Source organism: Dreissena polymorpha, chromosome 14, assembly GCF_020536995.1.
Source record: "Dreissena polymorpha isolate Duluth1 chromosome 14, UMN_Dpol_1.0, whole genome shotgun sequence".
Lineage (NCBI taxonomy): Eukaryota > Metazoa > Mollusca > Bivalvia > Myida > Dreissenidae > Dreissena > Dreissena polymorpha.
In genome coordinates this window covers 52,471,865-52,483,822 of record NC_068368.1, presented here as the reverse complement: position 1 = coordinate 52,483,822, position 11,958 = coordinate 52,471,865, and the positions used below count along the sequence as shown (strand labels likewise).

Below are 11,958 nucleotides of genomic sequence, written 5' to 3'. Positions count from 1 at the left end.
CAGCAGAAGGTTTACTTTTTACATATTTGCGCGTGTGGTCCAACCAAGTACATTTATGAAGTGACACCGATTTGACACTGCCTATAATGCCGAGTATCATTAAATGTAAGTTTTTACAAATGTCAATTTTATCTGAAGTTCAGATTTAACAAAACTCCGTTTCCGGACAAATATAGATTTCATATGGGCCTAATCATGCAAAAAAGGGTATTATGTCATATTGGCCAGCGTCACGGTCTTCTTTATCCGCTATAAATTGACACTCACGCAAAGTTAAGTAGTTCCAAAGACAGAAAACAAAGACAGTTGCTCCTACACAGACTTCACAATTGAGCATGATGGTCATGAACTACGCTGGCTGCATATAAGTCGGGTCATTATATGGAAAATACCACCTAACTTCCACCCAGGTATATTGATCTGACCAAATGGCTTATAGCTTAGGACTCCTCTGACATAAGTCTCATGTGTGCGTGACGAGGCTCATACAGCCTATTTTACGGACGCAGTAATGTGTTATAACAATAAATTACAAGACATGTGTTCCTTACTGTTACGGTGTAAATACATGTATATGTAGCTTTAATATTGTAGCAATGTACTAAGGGTATTTTTAACTTATACTATTAACTACCACGATTTTACCTTCAGATCGTTGACATCGGGAATTAGGCTATTTAACCAAAGTTAACGCGAAAAGAAAATAATCAGATGAGTGAATTTATTGATAAACTCATCTGCTTTTTTTTAAATATGTGTCGTTTGTAAATCCTGATGAATGTACTTTCGTTTTCAACCGTGTATGCAATTTTATCAGATGTGTTAGTTTGTTTACCTGACAGTTAACATCACAGTGAGATAACAATTTGTTATTTAGATAAGAAACGCAATAAGTGTTACGCTATCTATATGTTAATAAAATAGTTAACACAATGCAGGAAGTAAGGATTACTTAACCTGATTAAGAGTCGTGTGATTACGCTTGATTTGGCTTTGTGAGTTATGTTGGGTTTATTTCCCAAACAAACCGAACGGGTTAATATATAATGAACTAATGTTTATTTCCGTTTATTGACTAATGTAATTAGGAATTTGCTAGAACTGATTTCTTTAATTCTTTTACTTTCAATTAATTTACAAATTGAGTATATTTAGCATTTTGCTACACTATTTAACGTTTGTTTGCGTCACAAGAGTAACGTTAAACGTTTACGTAGTACCGTCGAAAAAACAGACGTCGACATGGATATGGATTCGGCTTCCGAGTTAGACATCACCCTACAGAGTCTGATGACGTCACACCGGGATATCGTCAATGCCATGTTTCCTAAACCAGAATCCAAACCAGGTAATCATATGACTTCTTTGTGTATCGTTCTGGATAGTTTTGTAAAATATGTCAGTTTTACTTTGTCGCGTATATTGTAAAAGTCAAAATAAGCCAAATACGATAAATATTATCTTTTTATCACTCACTTTTCTGTTTCTAAATATCGACGTTTTTAATAAGTACATCTACCTGTGAGAGCTGCATCAATCTTTAATATGCAAACTGGAAAAAATCTAAATGTAATATGGACCGTATGACAAACTCGTAGTGAAAGGTGGCATTCAACGTTTAGAAGAAGCACAGCATGCTTATAGTGATATACAAAACGAATCTGCAAAGCGTTCACGTCTTCGTATGTGTGCTATGCTAACACGGAAAAATAGCCAATTTTTATCATGAATCAATTTTTCAAAAAGCATTACCAATTTAATGGTTTTAACGTAGGTTAATATAGGTTTGAACTATTCAACGAACCATATATAACTTGTATCAGCTGACATTTGACTGGTGAACTTCCCTGTGTATTGAGTGTGTGCAAAAGAAAGCCTAACGAAACTCTTTAAAGCCGACCATTGTCATGGGGTTTGCTATTCATTTTAATAAGAAACATTGGAACAAAGACGAGAATGCAGATCTAAAATTTGATCATATTTACCAGACATTGTATGCCATCGATATTCGTAATTCTATAATTACATACGTTCAAATCGTTATAACACGATCAGCTCTAGTTTGAACTCGCGATATGCAAACCGAATGTAAACAAACATTGAAGTAGATGGTGCAATATATCTGAAAAGGTACAATATGATTGTTGTACATGAATTATACTGTGAGTGGGGTATCATAAATGGTACTCTTCTCCTTTCCGTTGTAGGACTATGTATACATGTTGCAGAAAATAACCGTGTTTTTGTTTGTGGTGACGTGAAGGTTACTAGAAGTCAAAATGATTAAGCTCCGACTGATGACCGTGGTAAGTGTTAAGATTATGATAAAAATGGGTATGACGACGATACTCGCACATGACGGTATTATACCTGTGTATATGTGTTGATGTTTTCAAAGATGATTTTGTTATTTAAATGGTTATCATTGTAACAACAAAATTTCAACACAGAAAACATGAAATTATTTGTATGTACATAACAAATGTAAATCGCTTCACAAATAAAAATTTAAGGACGATGCGATTTGTATTTAACACTTTGCAATTTGATCACGTGACTTGAAACCCACACACAATATGGATGTGTCAAGAGCATTTCATGACAATTTTAATCTTGCCATTATACTTGTTATTTGTTTAATACGTTATATTTAACAAACAGGCAACCAACTTATCCTTTTCACTTCATCTTACATCATATAAGATCATATAACGACAGGTCCACGTGGCGAGCCCAAGCGACTCGTGAAAACGATGGATTTTGACGTGGAGTCTACCGACTACACCGTGGCCGAGTTCTACGAGCGCTTCGGTAAGGCGCTTCCCCGGTTGGTCATGGTAACTGAGGGATTCTTCGGAGATATAATTGAGGACACTTTTGACAGGACGATGGTAAGTTAATATTAAGCACACGTTTGCGACATTGCAGATGGAACAAAGGATATAGAGGGATGTTGATTGGCACTTTTGTAATAATTTCTTGCATTTTCTGGAAGCAAATGCATAGAATTGTATTAACTCATGTACAAGTAAAAGATTTTGGTTAGTTGTCGTTGTCGAGTCTTTTATTGATCGGTAAATGATAAGTAGCAGCGGTCGGTGAACGATGAGTAGCAAACACGTGGTTTATTTTAAGCTAAAATGTGTAGTTTACTATAATTACGACCTTGGTATAAATAATAATTAAACCACTAACTGTTCGAATTTGTATACAAATGAAACATTGTTAGCGGTTTAAATCATTTAAATCAATAATATCTGGAGAGTACGACAATAAATCTATTTGAATGCGCGCAAGTGATTATAAGTGCATACCAAGGCTGGTTTTCAAATAACTTAACAATTTAATTTGATATACCCGGTAATAAATAGTTTTGGCAGTTGCCTCATTTCTATCGAAATATATGCGTTTAATATTATGTGACTGTTTATAAATTCTGACCAAAAAGGAGAAATCCAATCGATGTTATAAATTTTGCAGATCGAACACGAAGTTTGATCAAAGCAATCCAATTAATTGATCACGTGCAGAATCGATCAGGTTACCCAGTGTTTTTAGTCGCTTACTTTTAAATGTTCAGCTCTTATTTGGAAATAATTTAGCGCCTTCGTTTTGACCTTCATTATATTATACGTATTAAGATTAAATATTTTACGAATGTATTTAAATGGCATTCTGTCTATCCATGTTAATTGAAATCCCATTCTATAAAGCTGACTGCCTTTGTCCTTCATGAAATACTTTATCTTTCGTCTTTGTTTCGTTGACCAATTAATGGACAGTGCATACTTGAAGCAGTTTTTTTCTCGCTGTTTGCACACGGAAGCTGAGTAAATAATATTTTGCAAAACAGTATATCACCGTGTATGATATAAGAGACATAGAATTACGGAGTTTCTAATTCAAATAAGATTCCTTGTGCATATTCTTTCTAGATAATCCGTATCCAGACGGTATCCAAGCAACGGCGCGTGGTCGCCAGGGCCGACATGGGAGATCACTCAAAACTGATCAGCATTCCGATTACCTACCCTGAGAAAGTCTGCGTCGTCAAGAAGAACACACGTATGTTAGGGCTTTAAATATTGAATTTGTTTTTACGTGATCTATTTAAGAAAAATGCCGCACAAATAACAATTTAAAGTATTGCATTTATATATTTCGGTTTAGATAACTTAATGTTTTGGTTCATTGCGTCTTGCAATTGACAATGATAAAGAATATTACCTTTTTATAATTATACAATTTAATACATTAAAAAGTAGAATTTTCAATTTTAGTCTTTCCAAATTATTTTGCCTGACGACCATATTGTTTGCAAATATAACCTATACAAACAACACAGTGTATGCATAATTTAACTTTAATTTCACCGAATTCACGGCTTACGCATGGTTTTATAGTAATTTCGCTTAAATTCATCAGTGTACACACTTTTATTCAAAACGCAATATGGTCTGGACTTATGACATTTTAACGATGGGATGTAAGCATATACGTCTAATACGCGTCAAAATAATCCACTTAAATATACAGTATTTCGTTTTATATAGAACATAAACTGTTATATTAGACGTGCCGTAAGTATTTATGTTATTAATAACTGATATGGTTTAATGTTTGTTATATAAATTTCTTATGATTGTTAATGAAAACGAAGTTGTCATTAGAAACTAGACTAACATTAAGTAGCATATCTTTCAATTAACTACTAATCAACATTAAATGCATTCAATATTTCACCATAAATGAATTAGAAGTCTAGAATTAACGTATCTGTAAGTAAAGAGTAAGAATACAAAGAGACATATAAATACAAGAGGAAAATCGCTTTATTACGCCATGATTCACACATTTTGCAGTTATCATATTGTTCAATATTTATACACCAATCACACTTGAACGTGTTTCCGTAGAGATAACTAATAACTCACAGATAAAGCTCGCATCAGCTATCAACTTTAATTCTACTGACAAACTTATCTCACTTTGATTAAAACAATAAAAAGTGTGTGTTACATGAAATAAAAATAATAAATTCAACTCGCAGATATAACCGCAGTTAAGCGAATCCCTTAATTAAAAACACAACCTTTATATGGGCTGAACTACAAATAGCCGTGTATGATACAAGTATTTCAATCTGATTATCTCATTTCTCTTAATTAATAATACACTTACCGCAGTCAGTACGGAACAGACAATCAAGGCGGTGCTAGACGGGAATAGCCTCCCTTGTCACGTGCAGTTTCCCAAGGACAGAACCATCAGCGTGGGAGGTCAGACCATCAGCACCAACCACATCCCAAAACTGCAGCTTCAGAAAGCTTTCGATGAAGTGTACCTGCTGGGAAACTTCATTGTTGATGGTACGTCTCCAGAAATATGGTAACAATGAACTGATTTGTTACATAAAATTATCTTTCAATTTCGCCATTCGTTACTGAAAAAATATCAGTAATGACCTAATGTCTCATTGACCATATAGGTGAAATAAGATATGTTTCAGTTGCCTCAATATCTCTCTACGTAAACCGTGGTGGGTAGTCAAGGATTGTGGACTAGTCAAAAGTGTTTCAAGCTTCGAAAACATTTTATGAGATGCGTCGTTACAGAAAACGTTAAAGGACGTGACATTTTTGTATAACGTTATTACATAATCTCCGCTGTTTTTTTATCGAATGCAAAGAACTAGATTTTTTTGTCGTAAATCTACTCAAGACCATTGCAAAGGATCTTTAATTTCGGTTTATTATGATATCAATTCTAAAAAAATGTTGTATCCAATCATAAAGTTAAAAAAAAAAATTGATTACTTTGAGTTAGACTGTTTGTATACTTGCGTACAGTTTGAAGTCACCTCGTAATATTTTTGTTAAAATTAGCATCTATTATAAATGCATGGTTTACTTATCTCGTGAAACAATATATTTTCCCATGATGTGTATCTAGTCATATTTATAATGCTGCCATATACCCGCAAGGCGTGATGGGACTGGACATTGTAAACGTGCCACTGTACCTGTCTCAACTGCGCATGGCCATCGTGAAGGGCCTTAAGGACACGCCCCCTCAAAAATGGCCTGGTTACCTGGAGGAACTGGCACGTTTTAGTTCATATCTGAAGTACGACAAAGAGTACGGGAACCAAGGTGGGCATGCAAAGTTCAGGGATATTCAATTGATAGTGTACAATTCGATACAAATACAATCAGCATTTCCGATTGTAAATAATAACATATAGTTGAATATTCTTAACAATTGTCTTAAAATAATTATGCATTTACACCGAAAAACACATGAAGCCAGTTTAATTATTACAAGTATATAATGAATTGAATGCTTTATTTTTTAATCATGTAAGGCTGTTTTCACAAGTTAAACGATACCAAAACAAAACAATCTTTGGTATCTTTTATATTATTTTTACTATCAACTGCGTTCGATACTAAAACCAGTTTGTTTTGTACTTCTTTGCCCAAGCGTTCCATACGCTCTTATGTTATGAGGACTCCTTTTGACTCCTTTTGAACACCTCTTTAGTCAATTAAACTTAACGTAAGGTATTGAAACTGTTTATAAAACCATATGAGCGTTCTGTCTGGCTCTACATAATGAAATTCATAGCATAGACAGTTTGAATTTTAATTGTATTCAAATATTATTTCGTTTGATTAAATTTGATTAGTTGTTCACCAATGTATATGAACATCATTGTTATCTGTTATTTTGTATTTAAAAAAAAAGATTTATTATTTGTATCGCTTGTTCTTTAATTTAAGGAACAAAGGACTACACTGAAATGAAGATATATTATAGATTTTACTCTTTAGTTTATAAGGTACACGATGCGCATTACATGTTTTTCTGTAATTAAATGGGCGTATGAATGATACAAAAAGTTAGATTTCTTTGTAAACCACATTGATATGCCTCTTCAAATATGTTAGGTATTGCCCAGTACGATCCGTCAGCGGTGCATTCAGACGCCGTCTACTCATACGTGGAACCGAGGCTGTATTCAAACTTCGCCTCGGTGTTCCAACACCGTCGCGGAAACCCCATAGATAACTTCGTAGATTATTCCATAGATAACTCCACATATCAACCGACAGACAAGAAGGAACATGAAAACATAAACTACGAGGAAATCGGAATGGAACGCGAGTCTGAATTGTATAATGAGATTACAGATAATACGAAGTCATCAACGGCGACCTTTTGCACCGGCTTGAATCAAGCCCCGTATACACCTTTCAAAAGCGTGCCGGAAGTGCAGCCGATGAAAACACCTCCTGCACCACAGGTTTCTCGTCAGAAACCTTATCCAGTATCATCCGCATCTACAGTGTCTTTTGTTCTGTCACACAGAGGTCAGAGTCCATCTGACGTGGGAAATGCTGCATTTAAGCAAGTACAAAACAGTCCGGTTTCCGCTAGAACCGGTTTCGACCCACCCCCAGTCCCGAACAAGCCTCAACGGATAGCACCGACAATTCCGGAGATACAGGGCGACCCAAAGCTGCCTGCGCGCCAACCGAGGCCTCCCTCGCAAATGCTGAGTCCTACAGAAGACAAGAAAGTCATCTATACGAACGACCTTCCAAGGTCATCTATTTACCCAATTCGACAGGAATCTAAAGATGCCATTAGACGTCAGCAGGGACGCATGTTTAATCGAACGCAGCCACTCATAAGTGTAGATACTCCTGATACAACTGCTCAAGTTGCTGAACATGTGCCGTTAGGTAGCGACAGCATTGATGTAGTCAAACTGTCTATAAACGATATTTGTGATTATCTCAAAGTACTGCGTCTGGACAAATACGAGCCGATGTTCCGAGAAAACATGATTGATGGTGAGCTGTTGGTTGACTTATCAAAAGAAGATTATGAGCAAGAGTTTGGTATGACGGGACTTGAAGCGATGCGAATATTGAAATTCGCAAAGAAAGGCCATTTACCAAGATAGAACGTCGCGATATTATTACGCATTGTGCGTTGGACACAGCTAATACATATCAACAAAATGACGTCTTAGAGATTATTCTTCATTCGTTTTATTTTATTTATACGGAATATATAGTTTCCTGAGAAATCCTATCAATGATATATTTGTGTATTTTGAAGCATTTACGTAAAGCACTTTTGCGATACAATTTGTGTTGAAGTGTGTCATTTTGTGTTGTGACTTTATTACTTACTTATATTTAATATTTGTTTGCTGATGATTTGTCCTGACCATATCTGTCTGTATGGTCATCTGATCATGTTTAAATTGTTTTACTTACTATTGTAATTAATATGTAAATAAATAATATAGGAGTAAAATAGCTATTTGAAATTAATTCATGTTTAACTTGTTTAACGTACTATTTTGATGTATATATAAATCGATGGTATTGGAGTAAAATTTCGACTTGTTTTGACTACATGTTTTTTTAACAAATGTTCAGTTTGTAAAACAGATTTTAAAGCTGTCAACCTCTTAGCAGCCCTTTCATCAGCCGGATGAGTACATTTTCGTTTAGTGAAATGCATTGGATTATATGCAACATCATAATAAGCATTATTATTATCTATCTATCTATCTATCTATCTATCTATCTATCTATTATCTATCGAAAATCAAAACCCAAAACACCTAAAGAGATAAAGTAAAACTCTTACCTAATTCAGTTAATATTTTAAATGAACTAAACGGACACATGTTGATGAAGCAAACAGTTGCTGTGTAGTATTAAGTGGGATCCTTATAAACTACAAGACCACTTTCGAATATCGTAACAATTTATCTGGTAAAAAGTACGTTTAGTTTGGACACATCTACAGCTTTATCAGAGTAAACACATTTTCTGTACATAAGCATTCACACCAGCGTCAATGCACTATCTGCAATATCAATTTATATAACTATGAGCATATATATTATGATTTCATCCACAATTTTAAATAATGCTCAGTTCAAGAAATCATATGTTTAGGAATTTCACAAGGGTCCAGTTTTGGAGAATGGAATTGAACCCTTATTCTATTTTTTTAATTTTAAGGTCGCACTAAGCGCTATGAGTTCTTGATGGAAATCCTTCTGGGCCATAAACGAGGTCTAGTTGAACAGTCTGATCGACACGTCGTCTGCATATAAGACTTTTCAAAGCAGTTTTCGTTAGCCGTTATCAAAAAATAATTGCATGAAAATAGTACCATATATGTGCTTATTTTTAAGAGCTTCGTGTCTATAACGCATCATGTTTGTTTCGGATTGTTTATATTTTATATAAGGATAATACTTTTGTTCTTTTTTAGCAAAACTGTGTTGGACGTCCTTATTTTATGAAAAGCCATTGACATATAATTTAAATAGACTATAATGTATGACACCCAACGTCCAGTGGAAATGTAATCTTTCGCAAATGGAAGATTAATGTGCAGTGAGTCGGTGTGATTTGTTTATTCAATCACACTTCTTATCAGTGTTCCAATTTGGTCCCTTGATAAAACATATTTTGTCAAAAATTTCACAATTATTCATAGTGATGATATAACTAGTTTTGGTAGCCCAAATTAGCGATAGTTTATTGGGATCAAGATATAATAAGACATAGCAGTATAACTAAAACAAATTGTGTTTGTACCTATTTTTATATTTACGGGTATATACGGCTTTAAGTAATACATTATCGTTTTACAGCAATAAAACGAAACGAACTCATGCTTTATAACATACTTCATCAAGATTGATGATCACATATTAAGCAATAAAAGTTTACGAATTGCAACACTTAAGTCGTAACACTCGTTTTGATATACTGCGTTAGTAAAACAAGCGAACTTTCAAAGTGTTTTTTGTGTACTTCGTTTTACTGTTAATATGTGTATTCTTTCTCTTTTACTGACTGACTTGTGAATACCTTTCTTATTATGAGAGTGTTTAAAACAATCACATAATATATAAAGGACTTTGAGACGATGCTATATACCGAAAATACACAATGTGAACCACGTTATTTTAAATTTCATAAAGTTGTATAATGTTTAAGTATGAAAGAGGTATAACGTTAGTAGTTTGTAAGGAACAACTTCATATCACACGAATCAAAACCCAAACAGCTTCACTGTTGGACATTAAATAGTTAAGGGGAACGCCTGAGCCGAGTTTGTGTCTAAAGACAGACAGACAAACACGCAGAAATAAGCACGGACAGATAGGTGTCCACTGTCATTATAGTATCCCCCGTCCCCTTTTAACTACGTATAACACAATAATCAGTTCAACAATGGGAGTATACCAAGCGCTTGTGAATCGTTCGAGGCGATTATACGATGTAAGACAGAAATACGAACTTCAGAATGGAGCGAATAAAATATTTCATTTTTTTTCAATATTTCATTAACGGTTTGTGAAAAAAACATGAAGACTGTAACCGTTTGATCATTTATTTAATTCTTGTTTTTTGCTAATTCTTTACGAGAAGCGAACATACATTATTTAATGATAGACGGTTTTGCACGCATGTAAAACGGCATTAGTTATTGGCTCAACCAGATTAACACGTACTTAATTTGTGAAACAACGTATCAGTTATTGAAATGTCATTGTTTATACTCTTCGTTATCAACGACACATAAGATGCCATTTATCAAAACCAAATGTGATCCTTTAATTATTCATAACCATTAGCACGGTTCATAGTGTATATTATTCACTCCGAAACTGATCCCATATTTACCGAGCATAAAAAACGCTGCCATCTTGAAACGCAAAATATTTTTAGGATGATATGCTTGTTTTGTTTTCTTTCCTCTAATGAAGGAACAATTTAATCAGGCACAGAATATCCGAAAGACAAATAGTTTCCTTTCATTGATCAAGAATCTCATAAAGAGGGATAACAATTCACTTAAATGAATCGATCTGTATTTCACCTCCAAACAATCCCTGTAAAGGAAATGTGGTTGTATACTCTGTATTGAAAATTTTATGTGACCACACTTCGTTCAGGGTACGGTTATCAGTGCCTGATGAGGTAAACATGCAGTTGCAAGTGTGCAGCTAAAATTCTTTGAGAAAACATTGCGATTACTTATGGTTAACTACTGCATCGAATGGAAAACCAATTGACGCTGTTAATCAATTATAAATACTGTATTTCAGACCTGTCGCACCAATTAAACTTGCAGATTCTGTAGCTTAACCCCAGTAGCTGAGGACACCTCGGATTTTTCTGTTTAGTTAATTTCCACCTTAGGGTTTTCCGGACTGTGTAAGATTTTGATACGAAACTTGCTGATCCATTACAAATCCTTTTCAAATCACATATACTAGACGATATAAAATGCTTTCATTAAAATGACATTTCTATCGGTTTACAGAATAGGCCAGCGTTGTTTTCTCCGCGCTATGCATACCACAAAGTCTAGTGCAGTTTGGAAAGTGTCTCATACGCTCGTGTTGTCCATAACTCTACAGTTGAATTTAACTTCAATGGTGACATTTTACCAAATGACTTTTTTTCAGATATAAAGATGAACCCCACATTTACCTTACACAAATTTTGTCTACGACCTTTCAAGGGCTTGAAAAACCGTCCTGAGGTAGAATTTGGCGCATGCTCCTACACACTAGACCAAGAGGAAGCAATATTTATGTATGATACAAACTAGAAAACTCAGTTACAGTTTTACGAATGAAGGTCAATTATTTTGATTTAAATGTTTTGAAGGATGACAAAAAGAAATCACGACGGAACGTAAAGTATGAAACGTGTCGTTTGTTATTGTTGACCACTGCGAGGACTTAGATTTATTAGCTAGAGTTACTATAACTATATAGTTTGTTAACAAGTATATTGTGTAAGAATGTGTTTAACTCAAAACGACAGCATATTTAGCCCGCAGACTGATTACTCAGCTAGTTTGTTAGTGTTCGTGTTCGTGTTCTAATAAGTATTGACTTGT

General features: G+C 34.5%; 1 protein-coding gene across 1 annotated transcript; it reads left to right on the top strand.

Annotated features, from left to right (window-relative positions):
* The first annotated feature begins 905 nt into the window (after positions 1-905).
* On the top strand, positions 906-8,423 carry LOC127858218 (uncharacterized). The gene is made up of 7 exons (XM_052395204.1): positions 906-996; positions 1,195-1,348; positions 2,719-2,891; positions 3,936-4,065; positions 5,187-5,369; positions 5,985-6,152; positions 6,951-8,423. The coding sequence occupies exons 2-7, from the start codon at positions 1,243-1,245 to the stop codon at positions 7,970-7,972; spliced, it is 1,782 nt and encodes a 593-aa protein (XP_052251164.1). The 5' UTR covers positions 906-996; positions 1,195-1,242; the 3' UTR covers positions 7,973-8,423.
* Positions 8,424-11,958: the final 3,535 nt, after the last annotated feature.